The sequence below is a fragment of the Scatophagus argus genome, chromosome 8 (genome assembly GCF_020382885.2).
Source record: "Scatophagus argus isolate fScaArg1 chromosome 8, fScaArg1.pri, whole genome shotgun sequence".
NCBI lineage: Eukaryota > Metazoa > Chordata > Actinopteri > Scatophagidae > Scatophagus > Scatophagus argus.
In genome coordinates, this window is record NC_058500.1 from 17,050,982 (window position 1) to 17,070,385 (window position 19,404).

Below are 19,404 nucleotides of genomic sequence, written 5' to 3' on the forward strand. Positions count from 1 at the left end.
CACTAAAATCATAAAATATAATTAACTCAGTTCTAAATGAAGTTGTAAAACTGCTAGTTTGTCAGGTCCACTTAAACCACCTGCTTTGGTACAGACACATAAATCTCAATGACTATTACAAGCGTAGATTACTAATACTTTAACTGTTTTTAGCAAAGTAGTTTTTGGATGCAGGACTTATTGAAGTCATATTTTCCTCCTGTCAGGATGTGATGACTGATAAACACGAACATTTAATTTGAAGTACCATAGCGGAAACTCCCACCCTCAGCTTCACGTTGATTGGTTGGTTGGGCGCCGTTGCACACCGTTTCCTGGAAGAAGAAGACCGCGTTAACAGCACTTCCCCAGACTGTTGCAGCAGCGTCCAGCTTGGTGACGAGCCGTTGTGAAGAACAGTCGAGAACATCGTTAGGCAACAACAAAAAAAAAAAATCATGCCTCGTGTTTATATTGGACGACTCAGCTATCATGTTCGCGAAAAAGACATTCAGCGATTTTTCAGCGGGTATGGGAAGTTGATGGAAATTGACCTGAAAAACGGGTGAGTTTTTGATAATAATGTGGTCTCGGGTTAGCTAGCATTTTCTAGCTAGCTTGAATGTTAGCCAACCAGTTGCGTTAACGACATCAACGGTGACACAGACGACTGTCTCGCTTTTAAGCAAATAGGTCATAACTGCTATAAAGTTAATACGTGAAGTTGACACTGTGAATTTGTTTGCTTGAGATATTGCAGTTCTTAAGTGTTTTTGTTTTCTCCCCCAACTTTCGTCTGACTCGTGTTGCAAATGTCGCATGGCCAACATGGCGTCTTTGTGTTTGCTACTGCACAGGGCCAGTAGGCCACGCTAACAATAATTAGCTAGTTCAGTGTTAACGAAAACATCGTGCGTGTCGTTTAACTGAGTACGAAACATATTTTGTTGCGATTGTATTTTTGCAAAATTTACACACCGCATTTTCTCTGCAGCTATGGATTCGTGGAGTTCGAGGATAACCGAGATGCGGACGATGCCGTGTACGAGCTGAACGGGAAGGAGCTGTGCGGGGAGCGAGTGATCGTCGAACATGCCCGGGGGCCGCGGCGAGACCGAGATGGCTATGGTGGGGGTTACTGGGGTGGTGGGCGCAGTAAGTGCAGTCTATTACAAGATACCCTCTCTTCCCCTTCCCCTTGGGGTGAGGTGTCGATGTGGACTGCACAGAGAGCTGTTTGTTTCAGACTGGCGCAGATTAACAGACTTTTAGCATAAGTTTGTTCAGGTACATTGTCACGGTTTATAAGTAGCAGCTTATGACCCCATGTTAATGTGTTTTGTTGGTACACGTTTGTTGTGCCTCAGATAGCATGAAATCTTTCCAAGTTGCTATGGCATAAGTGGTGGTGCTATGTTATTCATATTTTTTTATTTAATATCATGACCACAAGGAGAAGCTCTACGAACCAGGACTGAGCTACCTTCTTCTTTAATTCAGTTTTTTGTGTGTTTGTCTTCGATCTCACCCTGCTGAAGAGCTGTCAGTCCCAGCTTCAACCATCACGGGTTAGTGACCTTCAGGTTGTTGCTCCTCTGTAATGATGATGGGCCACCCTTGCTTATTCTGTGGTTCATTATTGGAAAGGAACAACAATCTGCAAGTCAGAGCCCCCAAATAGCAGAACTCAAGAGTCTAGGCTGTAGGGTTGGCATTAGCTAGTATAGCTAGAGTGCTAGGCTCTCTTGTCACGCACTCCAAAAGTCTCTTGGATTATAATTTAAATTGATGAACCATGTTTTGAAGGTGTGAATTTACACATTGTTTGCAACACAGAAGAAAGCTAAGTACAGATCATCACCACAAACCTTGCTAGTGTAGTTTTAGCTTAATTATTAGGACCGGACTAACATTTTCATGTGAACTGTGTATTTTTAACGTTGGTATATATTTTATATTCAACATTAACAAAAGTCCTTGATGTTTCAATTTGAAAGAGTCCTGTTGCGGGCTGAGGCTGAGAGTCCATTGAGGCTAAAGATGACTGGCTAAGATGACTGCCTGTCCCGTTTGGCCTTGGCTTTCACCTTACAATGTGTGTGTGACCTTTGCCCCCCTTGATCCTTGGCTGACCTAACCGGAAGCCATGATGACAGCAGCCTTTTGCCAATAGACCAGGGGCGATGGTGAGGATTGCCATTGGTTTTTATGTTGACAGCAAACATGAGTGGAGCAGCTCTAGTAAAGAACTTGCAATCAAAAGAAATGTTGTAAGTGAGAAAACTGGAAATCTGTTTCAGACTGTCATCCGGTCAAATATCAGATACTAAAAGATTGGTGTATGTGTTTCTTTACACCGTTCCTACTCAATCTGAACGAATGGTGCCCTTGACCTTTGTGGATACCTCCTTTCTGTTTGTGTTACAGGGTTCAGAGGTCTTGAAAGAACATCACTGTCTATTTGTTTATGCAACTAAAGCATCACAGTAAGACAAGAATTGTATTGCCGGAAACAGATGCAGTGGTGTTCTTTGCAGCAGCGAACAACTTCAAAACGCTGAACAATACAAAGAGCCCATGCAGTGGCTTGTAGATCACTTATCTGAAGTTTGTGTTTGAAAATGGGATCAGAGCGACTCTTTTCTTAAGTTTAAATTTAACCCCCCCACCCCCACCCCATCAACCTTTGGACTTGTATCTGGCAGATCACTCCCTTGTGTTCATTTAAAACCCCAGGTCAGTAGTTTTTTGTGCTTTGGCAATTTTGGTCTTTTCTAACTTTTTTCATGTGGTGTTCTCTTTAAAGGTAGCGGTTACAGCAGCCGGAGCCGTTCCGGCAGGGATAAGTATGGACCCCCAGTCCGTACGGAGTACCGCCTCATCGTGGAAAACTTGTCCAGCCGCTGTAGTTGGCAGGACCTGAAGGTACATGTTTGAACACAAACCATTTGTTCAACCGATCAAGATGGTTTACAACACTCCGCCATTGAGACAGCATGGCTTTGTTGCTGTGTTTTATTGTTTCTCTTGACATGTTTTATGTACCCTCAGGATTTCATGCGTCAGGCAGGAGAGGTAACTTATGCAGATGCCCACAAGGAGCGCACAAATGAGGGAGTGATTGAGTTTAGGTCCCATTCTGACATGAAGAGGGCTCTGGACAAACTGGATGGCACAGACATCAACGGACGCAAGATTCGTCTGGTGGAGGACCGACCTCGCCGGCGAAGGTCTTACTCTGGCAGCCGATCCAGGTGGGAACACTTAATTAATACTTCATGCTTGCTGTTTTGTGAAAAGTACTCAAAGAGCCTTCTTACCACTCAGTGATGCTGACAAATTTGTAACAATGGTATGCAGTTGCAGGAATGCAGTTCTGTTTTTGACTTTGCGCTCTTCTCCTTAGATCTCGCAGTCGTCGTCGCTCCCGCAGCAGGAGCCGTAGGAGCCAGAGAAGCAGGAGCTCCAGGAGTCGCTCCAGATCCCACTCCAGGTGAGAATTTGATTTCTAAAAAAACAAACCACACATTGGAATTCCAGTTACAGTACTGTCATAGATTAGTATAGAGCCTATGTATTGGGACCCATGCCAATAATTAATTCTTCTTAACATGGTCATTTAATAAAAAGAATAAAAAATTGTCAAGCATAAGTATTTCTCTTATGCCCTACAGGTCCCGTTCCCATAGCAACAAGAGACGTAATCATTCCCGCTCCAGATCTGGAAGGAAGTCAGGAGAAAGCAAATCACGTTCTCGCAATCGCAGGTCTCGTTCTCGATCCCGCAAATCCAAGTCCCGTTCTCGTTCACGCAAATCCCACTCCCGTTCAGCTGACCGCAAATCCCGTTCGAAGAGCCGTTCAAAGGTAAAGTCGGAGCGGGATTCTCGCAGTAGATCCAAGGAGATAGGTGGTGACAAGAAATCCCGTAGTCGTTCAGCTTCTCCAGTGGAGAACGGGAAGGAAGCACGTGCCACCAAATCTGCCTCTCGCTCCCCATCCCCACAGGAGGAGGACCGCCGATCCAAGTCAAGGGAGAAACGTTCAGCTTCCCGCTCAAAGTCCCGTTCAAGGTCTCGCTCACGGTCTAGATCAGCTTCTCAGGATTAGTGGAATTAGAAATGCAAGACATTTCATTCATTGACGAGCTTGATCCCTTTGCTGTACATATTGAGTTGTTGTCAGACTGGCTCCTATTTCCTGACTTGTCTACTTTTCTCCTTCAAGTGTGCACTTGTCTTTAACAGGTTTTAGATACAGTTTTAGTAGAGGGTGCACTGCTGAGATGGGGATACTTTGAAATTAATTTGGTCTCAGAATCATCTTCTGCCCAAAGTGACCAATTTTATCTGGAATTATTTTCAAAAACTGAAGTGCTAGTCTTGGAGCCTTTAGAGCTGCCGCCTAAGGTGGTTTAAGTCATTCTCTCTGAAAGCTTCAACTTGAGGGCTAGTCTGTTTTGATTTAAAGCTGTTTACAGATTAGTGAAAATCAAGTTATCTTTATTTACATCTACGTTTGCAGCAGATCTTAGTTGGTAGATTTATATGATTTACTAGCATTGCAAGTTTCCGTAGTCCATTGTCTGCTTGTTGATGAACTGCTGTTTCATATGCATTCAAACTGCATGGTTGTGGGAGAAAAGTAGCATTTGGTTACAGCATTGGAGTAGTCTCCATTTGAGTTGCTCTCTCAGTAATTGCTTCTTTTTTTCTTTTTTCTTTTTTTTTTTTCTCCAAGAAATCTGTTGTCTTGCCGAACTCTAAAATGCACAACTGGGATGCAAGAACTTGTACTGCAGAACTGCATATTTACAAAAAAATGTGATGGGCTTGTATTATATTTCATGTATGAACAACTTGAGCCCTTTTAACCTCTTGCACATAGATGGTATGATTAGCATCAAACTGATTTGTTGCTACCAGTGTTTTTTGTTCTCTTTGAACAGGTAATCTGCGGAAGGCCCTCTTTACTTTCTGGATTTCAGTTTGGCTAAAGCTTTGGGGTATCAAATAGTGTCCCATTTTTCTTGCGTTTCCTGCATTGTTCTGATTGCAGCCCTGATAGGCATTTCAATTTTCATTTAATTTTTTTTTGTGTGTGTGTGTTTCATCAAGGGGTTAAGGGTTTTGTCAAGCCTCAGCGTATTTAAAGTGTGCAGCTAGTACCAGAGGTTTTGTACTTGAAGGGTACATCCATTGAGATCTCTTGAGGGTTGGCTTGTTTTTATGAGACCTGAACATCAGACTTGCTGAATAGCCCCCTCTTTATCTTTATAAACACATTCATATTTTTTTTCCTCCATGTAAATGAGATCTAACAGAAAATGTCCCTTTTTTTATTGTATGTTCAATTAAAGTTCTTAATTAAAAATCTCGCCTTGTGATGTTGCTTTGTGACAGGATTACAAAAACCTTGACTGCAGTAACCACATGACCCATATCCTACTAATTATATAATAAATGTTTTCTGATTAAGGAGAAATGAACAGGAGCCGTTTTTACTGAAGCGGTTTGTTTGAAATTATAAAATGAAAAGCGAACGAACAGCAGTTGATTTGTGTCAGACTAATCAATAGTCAATCATTTTCATATATCGACCATGACTGAAAGTCGAGTGGTTGCATTACCAGTCTTTTGGCGTTACATGATAACCAACGAGCGGTGACTGTACTGGGAACTCGCGCATGCGCTGTCGGAGCCCCGGAGCCGCAGGAGATCTGAGCTGGTAAGCCAAATTTCAGTTCCGAATTCATCTGCCAGCACGAATTTATTTCATATTTATAATTTTGTTCTAATTGATCAAATAGAAGTAGATACGAACATCTTTTACCCACGCTCGTTAAGTGTTATTTTCTCCCTCGAGCTGAAACGTTTTGGCATTATGGATAGTGTCAAGCACAAAGCTTTTCGTCTTTATATATATATTTGATAATGCCACGCGTTTAATTATCCTAATGGAGTTTTAATAGTTTTAAATAATAGTCGCGCCGAGGTTACTAAAATATCTAACACTGTTGTGAGGTGAAAATGTTGCTCATTCATTTGAGGTGCCGCCGGAATGGGTGACAGGGTTCATTTTTCAGTAAAAGGGATTTTCACAGGATTTGAGACACCGCTTTTACACATTTTTTGGCCTCAAGGATTTCACATCCTCCGCCATTTTAACTGAAATGTATTTGTGTGTGTGTGTGTTTGGAAGCTTGTGCGTAAATGCACAGCCTTTTTTATTGGAGGTAAGGGATGGCTGTTAAAAAGTCATACGGGGTCATGGCTGTTGATGGAGGAAGGCATCTCTGCTCTGCGGTTCTGTAAAATGGCTTTCTTAAAAGTTACTTATTTTATTTTCTTAATGTTGGGAAAAGTCTCCCGTAGTTGCAGTAACTAAAACAATAACAGAGTTTTACGTTTGTTAATTCTTAACCCGTATGTCTCAGAGACATTTTTGGAAAAAACTGGACGCATAAAATATAACTGGGAGGAAAAAGGTGCCTATCAGCATCGGTTCTGTGGTCATAATGTTAACATGGTGTTCATGTGACATTATGAGTTCAGAACTGGTGTAGCACCGAAGTGAGCTCAGGTATGTCAGCTATTTGCATATTTTGTATTATCTGGTATTTGCCTTCTCTTGTACTCTTATGGTTACTGTCTGATACATTGCATTAATTAATTGACCTTATAATTAAACATAAACATTGTACAAGAAAAACAAAAAACAAGGTAAATGAAACCACCTTTTTTAATGTGCATCAAACTGGGTTCACAACAACGCTTCCTCAGTTTGGCAAGAGATTGAACACATGTTTAAATGTCCTCTCCCAAATCTGCTTTTTCTTGAAGAAAAGATGGTTTGCATAGATTGTTGCAATAACGCAGTAACAATACATTTAGTAGTACAGGATAGTACAAGGTATGAAACGAAGGTTCAGGTTAAGATCCACTCATATTCCCACTGTTAATAAATCTGTTTTTCTACCAGGAGTCTTAGATTCGGGTTTCAAACGCTGTGCCTCGATATAGTAGTCTATTTCTTCCTTTTGGGCCCACTTTGAGGATGGACTCACTCGGCTTTTAATCAGAAATACAATATCTACAGAAATAACTTATTTCATGTCTTTCAGATGCGAGATTATATGAAGTAAAAAATGATTTTAATGTCTCTGACTTTGAAAATTAGATATGGAGGAGAAATATTATTCAGTCATCCTCAGCATTCTGCGTAACCATCCTGCTGTTGGTTTTTGGAGCTGGGACAGAGCTGGGAGAGGGAACTGGGTGTAGAGATTGCAGAAGAAATGTGGGAGAATATCTGGAACAATCTAACCGAACCCCAGGGTATTACAGTTTAAGATGCTGCACAAATATAAGCCCACTATCCCCTCATTGGGCTTTTCATGCCTATTTATTTAACGCTTTTATATGACATATTTGAGATGGTGGTTGTTGTTGTTGTGATACTGTGGTAACTGACTCAAAATGATGTGTGGTGTTTGACTGATGTTCCTGGAGAGAACAATGTGTTTTTTCTTCACTTTTTCTTTATTATCTATGCTCAGCTGCAGTCCTTTGTTTTTACCCCTTTGCTTTTATCCTTATTCTTGCATTTGTTAAATGAAATCAGTAAAACACATTTGGAAAAAATTATTAGGTCTGCAAAACAGAGGATCCATAATAACTTAACTGGAATTAGTCAAGTCAATTTTTATTTATCTTGCCCAAAAGCACCCTTGAGTCTCATAAGAGACTATTAAATTGATGGTTTTAAACAGGACCTGGACCACAAAGCTTTGCACTAACACATACTGTTAGTAAACCTGTTACACTTGTAGTCCTTTTCACCAGAGAGCTTTGTACTGTTCCTCATACTTTCTGCTTCCCAGTGCTCCGGAGTAAGGGACACGGACACTGTAATGAGTGCCAAAGTGAACATGGAGGCTCCTCCCAAAGAACCTGGTCGCACCACTTTGGAGCCATCCTCTTCGTCCCCCAGTGACAATGTCCTCATCTGTGGGAGTGACAGTGTGGCCAAGAAGGCTCAGCCCCAGGCCCACACCACCACAGCTTTCCTCCTGCCAGGTGAGCACAGGTCTGAGGGCGACAGTGTGACCACATGAGTTTGGATTGTCTCAGCTAGCGTATATACCCCCATAATGACACTCACCCTGCTCCTTCAGGCTTATTTAAGACTCTAAATACGACCTCAGTAAAATTCCTTGTTACTTGAACAGTAACAATGAGTCAGTAATGAATTAGTCAATCAACAGAAAAATACTTGGCAATTTTTTTTGATAATCATTTAAACCATTTTCATGCCAAAAAAACCTTGAAGTGGTTTATCTAAAAATATAATTTGACAGTTTAATCAATAATGGAAATAATCAGCAGTCGCTGCCCTAATTTCACAAACTGACATAAGACTGAAGAGCCTGTGGACAGAGCAGTCGGTTGCTTTTTTGCAGCTGGAGCTGCATGAGGTTTCATATGTTTTGTTGTGTGTGGACCCCATGAAGAGTGGCTGCATCCATAGTAGCAGCTAATGAGGATCCAAATAAATAAAGAATAAAAAATGTTTCTTGAGTCAGCATCTGTCAGCATCTAAGGCTGAAATTTGAAAATGAAAAAAATCGGTGTGGGTGTAGCTAGAAAGATGTGAGCTCATCAGACCTACTAACATAACACATTTTACTCCCCGAGCAAGTTGTTGGTGATTGTGGGTAACTTAATTGCCAGGTTTTGACAAAGAGGAATGTATAGAAAAAGGATGATTTGTCTGCTGCATCGATTTTGATAATATTTCTTAAATATCTATTGTGAGTCAAACAGTATTGCTGAATCAGTGGAGTACTCTTATAAATGACTGTGGAGTTGTGGCCATCATGTCGACACAGTACCGTTTTTTTACTATACAGTAAATTTGTTTTTCCTCCAAGGTTTATGGTGAATAAGGCAAAGAAGACCAAATGACAGAATGAAATTAAAACTTGATGTAGTAACGAGTTGTGCTTTGTCACAGGAGCTCAGACATAAAAGAAATGAAACTGAATGCCCTTCCCTCCTCAGCTCCTGCTCCAGGCCATCAGAAGATAGAGGTGACTCCAGCTGTTGCTGTGGGTGACCCAGGTAAAGCAGGCAGGGCCAATGAGACGGCCACACCCACCCTGACAGCACAGGTGGGCGGGGCCTGTAGCATCGTTCATGTTCTAGAGTGGAAGGAAGGGATGGCCATCCTGCCCAGCAGCAACCTCAAGGTGAAGTGATTTCAATGTGTGTTGTAAAATTGCAATATTTTCTTCATCCAGCTGTCTATGACCAGGTCCAGTTGCCCTTATACTCAACTCTACGTGGATGATCACACATCTTTTCCCTTGTTGTTCAATTGTTCAGCGAAGCATTTTACCACACGGGCAATAAACAAACAGAACCTGAAACTGCAGTGAATTTATTTATATGTGAATAGAAATCAGATATGACATTTGGATAACTGGTTTAGAATAAATGAGTCCATAATAACAAGGCCAAATTACATGATGGTTCTGCTTATTTTGTAATTGCCCAATAAATTGTGTTCAAGAGAAAAAGGGTTGAATAGACACGGTAAAACATCATGGTTTGACAGACGGATTCACTGACGTGTGTGTGTGTTTATCTGTCGTAGTTCTGTGTGAGTGACGTAGGAACACTGAGCACACTGATCACCCCAGGGACCCCCAGCAGCACCACTGAACCAACAGCCGGGACTTCTGAGAGATCTACTGATGCAGAAAGTGCTCCAGCAGACAAGCCAGGTAGAGTCATTGTTACATAAGGCAGTAGTAACGTCGGCAGCTGAACACAAAATACTGCAATTTAGTGAAACGTGTTCGGTTTGCACACACAAACGCTAAAAAGCATTTCAGAACCTTCTGCTGCCAATTTTGATGCTCAACGTGAAATCAGATACTGTTAAATAGTGAAATATTACTTTGCTTAGCTCTCAGACAACCACACGTGCACCTCCTGTAACATAGCACATATTTGAATTTGAATATTTGAACAAAGCTTTTGTATGATAGAAATAAAAAAAAACATGAGTGTATTTACTGGTGCAACTTGAGCCAAGTTAGTTAAGGATTACTACTTTTCAGTGATCACCAAATCTTGTGTATGTGTGCGTGCATCTGTGTTAAGCAGAAATGCAATAATTACATCAGCTGCAGCAGAGCTCCCCTTGACAAGTGAAGAGAGTTCAGCTGCCAAAATATCAAGCAGGCATCACTCAGACATTTGGAAAAATAAAAAATCCAGGCGAAAAATGGGAAAATCAGTAAAGATAGTCAAAACTAATAACAGACATGCAGTTACAGTGGAGCCACAGCACCCTCATAAATTCAAAAAAAGGAGATAAAAGTCAATCAAAGGCACAGAAGCTTTGAAATGTATTTGTGTTTTGTCAGTCTCCTCTAATAAAATTTCCTGATCCTTATGTGTCAGAAGTGCTGGCTCCTGTCATCTCTGTGAGAGGCGCATCTGTGGAGCCTGAGCGGTTTGTGTCGGTGAAACCTGAAGTCCAGGTTGGGGCGGGACAACAGAACCACGAGCCCAGAGCTCAGAGGACCTATACAGAGGAGCTACGCAGAGAGCCCATCACTGACAAGTATCAGCTGCTTCTCCTTCTCCTTGCTGTCTTTGTAAACACACAAGTGAGCAAATCTTCTGAAAGATAGCTGACTGTTGAGTCTCATTATCGGGTTGTCTGATAGCTGCCAACCGAAAAGGTGTGAAGCTGCAGCGACTATTTGCATTAAGTAACTGGCTTCAAGCACGTGTATCTGTGTTTGATTTGTTTGATTAGGCAACTAACTCACTTACTATCACTGCAAAGACACCCTGAGAGACCTGAGAAATGTCTGACTGAAGTGAACAAGTTGAGACCCTGAAACTGTGAAGTAAAACAAAATCAATCCCGCGGTGGGGAGTACAAGCCAAAGATGAAAGATATAATGCTGACAGGAAATAAGAAAATGTGATGTGTTTGCATTTAAGGTGCTCAACTTTGTATCTGTCCTCCTTGCACCTCAGGAGGAGTATCGGGATAGAGAAGGTGCCAGCAGGCGGGAGGGTCTCCTCCCTTAACCCTGATCACCTGAAACCCATGAGGAAGAGGAAGAGGAAGGAATACCTGAGTCCCTCCGAGGAGGACTCTGACATTGATGGCACGGTGGGACAACATTGTTATTTAAATTTTACACCCACAGATAACCAGATTTCCTCGTGTCTGATCAGTTTAGTCAGACGTGCATGAATAAAAGCCAAATAGTGCCTGTAAATAATACACATACCTTGTTTGCTTCCCAGAAGTATGCTCTTACCTAGTGACTTTATTTTCTTTTTTCTCTTTGCTTGGGTGTAATTTTTCTTACATGTTTTTGTAGGATGAAAAAATGGATGATTCAAAAGCAGAGAGCAGGCACATCAGAGGAGGTTGGTCTGATCATTTTAAGTACCTTTAAGCCCCTTATCTTCTTTTCCCTATAGACAGAACAGGTATGAAGTGGAAGTGCTAATATAATGTCGTAGACACATGGGATGTTTCACTTTAAAATGAGCATTTACACTGAGAACTTGTATAAAGTTAGAGGAGCTGCGATCTTCAAATATAAGCAGCCCAGGTGATCCGTCTCCCTCATTTTCCAGAGTCCTTCTGCTCATTGAATTCCTTTCCTCTGCGTGTTTCCTTCAGTTTGAGGTTGCGTATGTTGCTGAAATTAATCAACTAAGTGTTTTGTTTGTATTTTTGGTAAAGCTGGAGACAGTAAGACGGAGCAGTGGACGTGGGCTCAGTATCTTGATGAATGCAAAGCTGTTGCTGCGCCCAACAAGCTTTTCCAAGAGGTGTGTATGACTTACATTTTCAGGCTGTAATTTCAGCCTGAACTCATGCCATCACACAGCATCACGCAGTAAACCCATGATTTTACTGCCACTGCAGCTCTGCCAGCAGCACAGGGACAAATGTATCACCCGAGTGCAGCATTGTCAAGAGAGGAAATGAGAAATGTAAATTTCCCGATGAGAAAGCGACGTATGCAGCCAACAGCAGACATTAGTATATTTATTCTGTTACATAGTCTAATGGCAGTGGAGCAATTGTGGTTTTAGTAATTTTTTGTCTTGAAGGGACTTTCTGCTCTGGGAGAAACAGAGTACAACATTATAGTAGTATGAGAATGATAAAAACGCTTTTGTCTCCACTAGAACATTTGCTGTGTTCTTATCTTTTCTTTGTCCTCTGTCCTGATTCAATTTCCCCAGAAGGATCATTCATTTTGACTTCATTTTATTTCAGTATCTGTGGTCTGGACTACAATATTTGCTGTTTTATCCCATGTATGCAGTCCCAGAGAGTGCCAACAGTGAAGAACGGCTTTAAACAGGGGATGAAGCTGGAAGGCATCGACCCACAGCACCCATCCATGTACTTCGTCCTCACTGTGGCCGAGGTCACCCAGCCAGGCTGATTATTTACGATTAAAAGTTCTCTCACAGATTTCTTTGCATGCAGGAAGAGTTTAACCTGGTGTCGATTTCTCCACCCTGCGTTCGTTTCACTAATTTATCATGCCATCATCCAGGTCTGTGGTTACCGGCTTCGGCTCCATTTTGACGGCTACTCTGACTGCCACGACTTTTGGGTGAATGCCAACTCCCCCGACATCCACCCTGCAGGGTGGTGCGAGAGCACAGGACACAAACTGCACACTCCCAAAGGTGAGAGGTGACAACACTCTGGACATCATGATGGGCCAAAGGGCAGATACAGTTCAAATAGAATAAAGTGTCGTGTACAAAAATATACAAAATAAAATACGCTCATTCACTTTCTTTCAGGTTCTGTGAGGGTTTCTTGAGGGTTCCATGAGAGGATTGATACCACTCTCATATCTGTACAATTAGCCAGGTTAGCTTAGTTTATCTTAGCTTAGCTCGCCTGACTCTGTCCAAAAGTATCAAAATACACCTCACAGCACATCTAAAACTCACTACTTAACTCTTTATGTCTTGGTTATTTAATTTGGTGTGTAAACTGGTGTGTAAATAAACGACACATAATTTTACAGAGGCTTATGTGTGGACCTATTTCTTGACTGGGTTTAGTAACATTGTGGAGTCAGTATGCCTGTTTTCATATGTATTAAACAAACACAAATTGAACAATGCGTTAAATAGTGAGGTAGGTGGATTTGTTAATGTTTTTTCCCCAAAATGTGAGCTCTGTATTTCCATCTTTGCTGCAGGCTGTAAAGAGGATGAGTTTACCTGGACCAACTACCTGAGAATGACTAAAGCACAAGTGGCTTCCAAAGAACTCTTTGCCAGTCCTGGGAGGGTAACTGCCACTGTATAATATCTGGTAGTTGTATTATCTACAAGCATAGAGGGATGAATTTTTTTGACTTCTCATTTTGGTGATACTTGAAGACCAAAAGTGCCAAAATTAAACTTGTGACAATGCTATTTGTAGCTGCTGTCTGCATCACTTTATCAAAGACAGGCCTTATGTCCTGGCTCATAGTTGTTCTGATATACAAAGTTAGATGATCATAATGCTTATATGGGATGATGTTGACTTTCTTTTGCATACTAATGTTCGCAGCATCCAAACTTCAATATACCAAGTACGTGTACCAGTGTGTCACTATTAATGATCGATGAATCCACAGTGAATCAATTTTTCAGCAGCACTCAGTTTCTGTATAACTTAAACATAATTTATCAACTAGTCCACAGCTCTAGCTGTCTCGACTTGTGCGCTTTTGTAATTTCTTATATTTCTGCTTTCTGTTTAGATCGATGTCAAGTGCAGTTTTGAGATAGGAATGAAGCTGGAGGCCGTCGACCGTATGAACCCCTCCCTCATCTGTGTAGCAACCGTCACTGACGTGGTGGACGACCGTTTCTTGGTTCATTTTGACAACTGGGATGACACATACGACTACTGGTGAGCCTCAAAAATCTGGTTAATGTATGTATGCTTTGGGAAAGGCCCACTTCTTAGCAGACTCTGGTGCGGTTTGTTTGTAGCGTAAAAGCGAATCATTCACAGGATTTTGTGATTTTTGCTAAGTACCGACTGACAGGAAGCTCATTGACAAGAGAGGTTGATCTTGACCAGCAGATGGCGATGTATCATTTTTCCTGTGGTCCAGACCTAGTGAACCAAACTACAGTTTACATTATTATAAACGCATTAGGAATATCACATAACACAGTGAAGGCGTCCAGTTCAGCAGTTCTAAAATCTGCCAGTTATTGAACGAGGTGGTCAAAGCAGATTAAAATCATTTTTTGCACAGACCCCTAACTTACTTCACTCACAAACCTTTTCTTACAATGAAACTGCAGCATTGCTCACTCATTATCTTTCTGCCTCTATCAATCCTGCTTTAAACGTTCTGCTGGATGTTGTTGTTGTTTTTCTTTTGTAAAACATCTGCAGGTGTGATTCCAGCAGTCCGTACATTCACCCTATTGGTTGGTGCCAGGAGAGGAACCTCCCACTAACTCCACCCCAAGGTGACCACTGTGTTCCCTGTTAATCCTTAATTTAATCATGTGCATATTCATACCACACATCATTAACTTTGAAATCAACTCTGCCCAGTTATTCCTCTTATCCCTTTGTTTCTTTCACTGCTGTTCACTACTCTTATTCAGGCAAATGTATACACTTCAATTCAATTTATTCATATAGCGTCTAATCACAACAACAGTTATCCCAAACATAGAGACACAGAGAGACTCAACATCAACCATGAGCCAGCTCTTTGCAACAGTGGCAAAGAAAAACTGCCTTTTAAAAGGCAGCAACGTCGGGGCAGACCCTGGCTCCAGGTGGGCGCCCATCTGCCTTCACTGGCTGGGTTGAAATAAAGAGAGGGAGATTGAAAAAGAGAGAGCAGGAGAGCAAAGGATAAAAGGAGTGTGAGAGAGGGGTCAGACAGATAGAGATGCATAGACACAGCAATAATAACAGAGTACTGGAACGTTAGGTGATAACAATGATATGTATGGTAAGTAACAATTATAGCAACAATAATAATAATGATAATTATAAAGATGTTGGAATATGACTAAATGACAACTGTAGCAGTTGGTGTCAAGCAGGACCACAGCAGGAGGTCCACCACGTATATACACTATATACACATACATTTAAGTAAGTGAAATAACATATGTGAAGGATTTGTAACCGGTTTTACAACATGTACTTTAACATGATCTGAAATATTAGCTCACATTACACATAAAAGAGGAGAATATTCGGCAACCTGCATTGGTGCAAAGCAAAAACCTGCATGCAGGGGATGAATGTTTCTGTTTCTATTCACTGACCGATGTGAATTTATTTCCGGCTGTACCAGATTACCCAGACCAGGGCCGGTTCTCTTGGTCTCTGTACCTGGAGGAGACTGGTGCCAAGGCGGTGCCTGCTGATGCATTTAAAGTGGTGAGAACAAAGAATAAAATGGAATCAATCAGAATATGATAGGAAATGATCACAGCTGGACCTCTTGTGTAGCAGCACTGTGGTTCTGTTGTGCAAAAAAAGCTACAGCTAAGAGGCAGAAAATATTATTATGTATTACTGCACAACCTTGTTTATGCTGCAATATATACACTTTTCTGTTACTCACCTGTCTACCACAGTATTACATTTCATATTGTATTTTATTTTATATTTTTTATATAAAATATATAAAGTTTATACATTATATAAAGCTATATTTTAGCTGCTGCATATTTTATTCCCTAGAGTCTAATTAGTCTTTATTCACATTTGTAAGAGCTAAATTGGAGGGAGCCTGAGATATATAAATTTCACTTACTGTCTACATAACCATACAAGAACTTGGACTTGAACCTGGCAGTGTTTATGTGTGATTTAAATATATAACAAATGCTAATGCTTATGTAGCAACTGCAAAGAAGAACTTGTGATATGAAAAGTGATATAAAACCCTTGAGATGCTGACCATGAACCGCATCATCCTTGGTTCCAGCTGGGACTGGGATCTCTGTTGCTAATAAATAAACAATGCTGCTCTCTATTGTAAAATCTCAAGTAAAAGCCATAAAACATCCAGCACGTAAAGCCAGTGCCTTATGGAAAGTATGTTTGACATGTTTAGCTGAACATACAAGTGAATGTGTTTTCTAACCATCTTCTGTCTCCAGCGTGCGCCGCACAGCTTCCAGCCTCAGATGAAGCTGGAGGCCGTGGACAAGAGAAGTCCTGGTCTGATCAGAGTTGCTACAGTGGAGGAGGTCGACACTCATCGCATTAAGGTAATACTTGGTGTGTGTTTTGTCAGCTTGTATTCCTGAACATCTAAGTACTGAACATCTGTAGTTATGAAGGTTATGATCATGTATGTATGTGATATTGTTTGACTCATTGTACATTAATATAAGTTAAGCTGTGTGCATTTTGAGTGTGTGTCCATGCACAGTATTTTTCATGCATTATACTTCCATCTCCATTTCTCCTTCAGGTCCATTATGATGGCTGGAGTCATGTCTATGATGAGTGGATGGATTCAGATCACCCCGACATCCACCCAGCAGGCTGGTGTGAGGCAACTGGTCACCCACTCAAAGTTCCACCACGGGATACCAAAACACAGCAGCCACACGGTAGCCACCACTTCACTCTCTTTGTACTTCAGGGAAAACTGGAAGTTGAATCAAAGTGACTCTTGATAGCTAGCATTAAGCAGTAGGGCTTATTTGTCTGTTTTGGAATGCACGTAGGTGTGAGGGAGCCTCCTGCTACGGGCCAGTCCACTTACCCCTCCTCTGTTCCCTGTAAACCCATCAGTCACCCCAGGACCAACAAGTACAGCTTCCACAACAGGTCAGTGCTGATCTCAACTCCATCATCAGGTCATTTAATGCTGGTTTTGTTCACCCAGGCTAATAAAGATATAATTCAGTACCTGATAATGCACTGGGGTGGGGCGGGGGTCTCTGTCTTTGAAACAGGAAGTGTCCAACTCCTGGCTGTGATGGTTCCGGCCATGTAACTGGTCGTTTCACTGCACATCACTGTATTTCTGGCTGCCCATTGGCTGAGCGTAACCAGGGCAGGCTGAAGGCCGAATTGTCAGACTCAGAGTGCAAGAGGAACCTCTTTTTTGGCCAAAGAACCAAGAAGACCCATTACCGTGGCAGGTAAACGTGCGTGTGTGTGTCTGTGTCTGTGTGTGGAGACATGCATGAACAGTATATGCATGTTAACTTTTCTCTCAGATTAAACTTTTGCCCTGTTTTCAGGATTGGCCGTCCTCCCAAATACAGGAAGAACCAGCAGAGGGACTACCAGAGTGAGTTTTCTAAATGCACTACTTTGATAAAAGCGTTGCTCTTATGCTGCAGTCTGTCAAACCTGTAGCACAGGTGGAATTATCACTGTTAATAAGGGTTCTGTTCCATTTAAGTCTCCCGGTAAGCCAGGCCATCTGAATGGAATTCATCCATCTGTTATCTACGCCTGTGTTTTTCTATGATGTGTCAAAATGTCAGCATTGAAAAAGACCTGTTGACATTTCCAAGTTGAAATATTTGTCCAAGTAATCATAAATCAACAACACTTGAATCCAAGCTTGTTTCTGTGTATGTGTTTGTCTTCAGACATGTCCTCAGAGGGCGTGTATCCATCACTGTTCATGTCAGCTCTGAGCAGTCAATCTGACAGGACTCTGTCTCTGTGCTGGGAGCAGCACTGCAAGCTGCTGCCAGGCGTTCAGGGCATTCATGCCAATCAGGTGGCAGCATGGAGCGTCGAAGAGGTTAGCAAACCTTGCCGACATACATATTCTCTTTCTCTTGCTGGTTTTGTTTATTTGAACTTGATGTTACTTTATGTGTTTATGCTACAGGTCTTCAGGTTTGTCCAGAATCTAATTGGCTGTGAAGAACAGGCTCGTCTCTTCAAAGAAGAGGTGAGATCATCAAGTGTATGTGAATAAAATGGTAGATTAATTCTTACATTCAAATGTAGGCAGGCTTTACTGTCATGTTACACGGAAGATGTGAGAACAGTGAGCATGAACAGTTTTTTAATGTAAGTGTTGAGCATCTACTTGTTACTGTCTTCCACTCGTTGACCTCTTTGCTGATGACACTGTCCTGTGTATAACAGCACGTTTACTCACATACCAGTTTTAGGAACTTAGCTATTTCCAGTTTGTGCTACTTTATACTTCTACTATACTACATTTTTATGACAGTTAAAGGTTAAACCAGTGGTTCCAAACCTTTTTGGCTTGTCACAATAAACAATCTCTTATTGTGACTGTCACAATTCATTTGTCTATGAATTGTTAGCACATGGTCTATTTTAAGTAACTGTTAACTGACCAAAGAGGTTGATGTATCAAATACTGTATTTAACAAAACAGAAATTTTTAGGACTAAGTAAATAGTCTGAATACTTGTTTCATACCTGTAAGCAATTCAGGTAACTTTGATGCTACAAAACATGAAAGGACATTTGCTGAATGCTACAAACTGAAGTGTATTTCACTCAACTCTCTGTGAGTACCCATCACACATGACAACAAACAAACCTTCTCTTGACCGGTCATCTCCATGTCCAGTTACAACACCACTGTTATATTTGTGTCTCCCCAGATGATTGACGGGGAGGCCTTCCTGCTGCTGACCCAGACTGACATCGTGAAGATCATGAGCATCAAGCTCGGACCTGCACTCAAGATCTCAAACGCCATTCTCATGTTCAAGAGCACAGACGAGGGACTCAAGTGATCCCACCCTCACTCACGGGGGGCATTGGGCCGCCAATCATTATGTGCCAAATTCATTCTGTTGCAGGGAAAATACCCTGACCTCTTTTTCATGTGTTTGGTGTCCTGTACCCATCAGAGAGAGGGAAGGGGAGGGGGGTGGTGGGGGTGGGGTTAGGGGGAAATAAACAAGAGGTTGGAAGAAAAAGGGAAAATAATAAATACACATATTTTTGGGGAGCAATAGAGGAATGTCGTAAGACTTATGGACAAATTGGTGTGGAGGTTTCTTAGAAGGAATCTGATGAAGATGAGGTGGAACATCTTTAGAGTCTGGTGGTTTTCACAACTGACACGTTTGGTTTAGTATCTGAGTTCAGTCATTAGCACACACCCAAACATCACCGGCAGTGTTACAAACTGCCAGTCTGTGCTGGATTTAAACTGTTTTTAATTATGTATCCAACCACCTGTTTTTACGCTGAGTTTTAATTTGTGTATTAAAAGCCAGAATGGAAATATTAGAGAATCGTGGGGGGGGGACTCTGAGGTATTAAAGGGTCTGTAATATTAGAGAGTGCACTAAAGGCTGATGGAACAGATTTCTTAGAAGAGACAACCTGCTGCTGCTTCTTCCT

At 41.5% G+C, this 19,404-nt stretch overlaps 2 protein-coding genes across 4 annotated transcripts; both read left to right on the forward strand.

The window, feature by feature from the left end:
• The first annotated feature begins 318 nt into the window (after nucleotides 1–318).
• LOC124063269 (serine/arginine-rich splicing factor 6-like) lies at nucleotides 319–4,712 on the forward strand. 2 transcript variants are annotated; one of them, XM_046396733.1, is made up of 6 exons: nucleotides 319–544; nucleotides 974–1,134; nucleotides 2,786–2,904; nucleotides 3,031–3,233; nucleotides 3,386–3,472; nucleotides 3,654–4,712. In XM_046396733.1, exons 1-6 carry the CDS (start codon nucleotides 438–440, stop codon nucleotides 4,087–4,089), a joined length of 1,113 nt encoding a protein of 370 aa, XP_046252689.1. In that variant the 5' UTR covers nucleotides 319–437; the 3' UTR covers nucleotides 4,090–4,712. The 2 variants fall into 2 exon arrangements, with proteins under 2 accessions (XP_046252689.1, XP_046252690.1); XM_046396734.1 differs by having other exon boundaries at nucleotides 321–544; nucleotides 974–1,107.
• A 741-nt stretch (nucleotides 4,713–5,453) lies between these two features.
• l3mbtl1 (L3MBTL histone methyl-lysine binding protein 1) lies at nucleotides 5,454–18,895 on the forward strand. 2 transcript variants are annotated; one of them, XM_046396731.1, is made up of 22 exons: nucleotides 5,454–5,706; nucleotides 7,862–8,057; nucleotides 9,042–9,229; nucleotides 9,637–9,766; nucleotides 10,452–10,614; nucleotides 11,040–11,178; nucleotides 11,393–11,441; nucleotides 11,764–11,852; nucleotides 12,356–12,460; nucleotides 12,593–12,728; nucleotides 13,256–13,347; nucleotides 13,808–13,959; nucleotides 14,458–14,534; nucleotides 15,383–15,468; nucleotides 16,197–16,307; nucleotides 16,514–16,655; nucleotides 16,773–16,875; nucleotides 17,004–17,192; nucleotides 17,295–17,344; nucleotides 17,652–17,809; nucleotides 17,900–17,962; nucleotides 18,654–18,895. In XM_046396731.1, the coding sequence occupies exons 2-22, from the start codon at nucleotides 7,892–7,894 to the stop codon at nucleotides 18,786–18,788; spliced, it is 2,523 nt and encodes an 840-aa protein (XP_046252687.1). In that variant the 5' UTR covers nucleotides 5,454–5,706; nucleotides 7,862–7,891; the 3' UTR covers nucleotides 18,789–18,895. The 2 variants fall into 2 exon arrangements, with proteins under 2 accessions (XP_046252687.1, XP_046252688.1); XM_046396732.1 differs by having other exon boundaries at nucleotides 10,455–10,614.
• The last annotated feature ends 509 nt before the right edge of the window (nucleotides 18,896–19,404 follow it).

Bases quoted from the DNA above. Each gene is read 5' to 3' on its own strand.
- LOC124063269 (XM_046396733.1), top strand. From the start codon at position 438: ATGCCTCGTGTTTATATTGGACGACTCAGCTATCATGTTCGCGAAAAA. The intron at 545-973 runs GTGAGTTTTTGA...TTTTCTCTGCAG, and splicing joins GAAATTGACCTGAAAAACGG to CTATGGATTCGTGGAGTTCG. The intron at 1,135-2,785 runs GTAAGTGCAGTC...TTCTCTTTAAAG, and splicing joins TTACTGGGGTGGTGGGCGCA to GTAGCGGTTACAGCAGCCGG.
- l3mbtl1 (XM_046396731.1), top strand. From the start codon at position 7,892: ATGAGTGCCAAAGTGAACATGGAGGCTCCTCCCAAAGAACCTGGTCGC. The intron at 11,442-11,763 runs GTTGGTCTGATC...TTTTTGGTAAAG, and splicing joins GAGCAGGCACATCAGAGGAG to CTGGAGACAGTAAGACGGAG. The intron at 17,345-17,651 runs GTGAGTTTTCTA...GTTTGTCTTCAG, and splicing joins CCAGCAGAGGGACTACCAGA to ACATGTCCTCAGAGGGCGTG.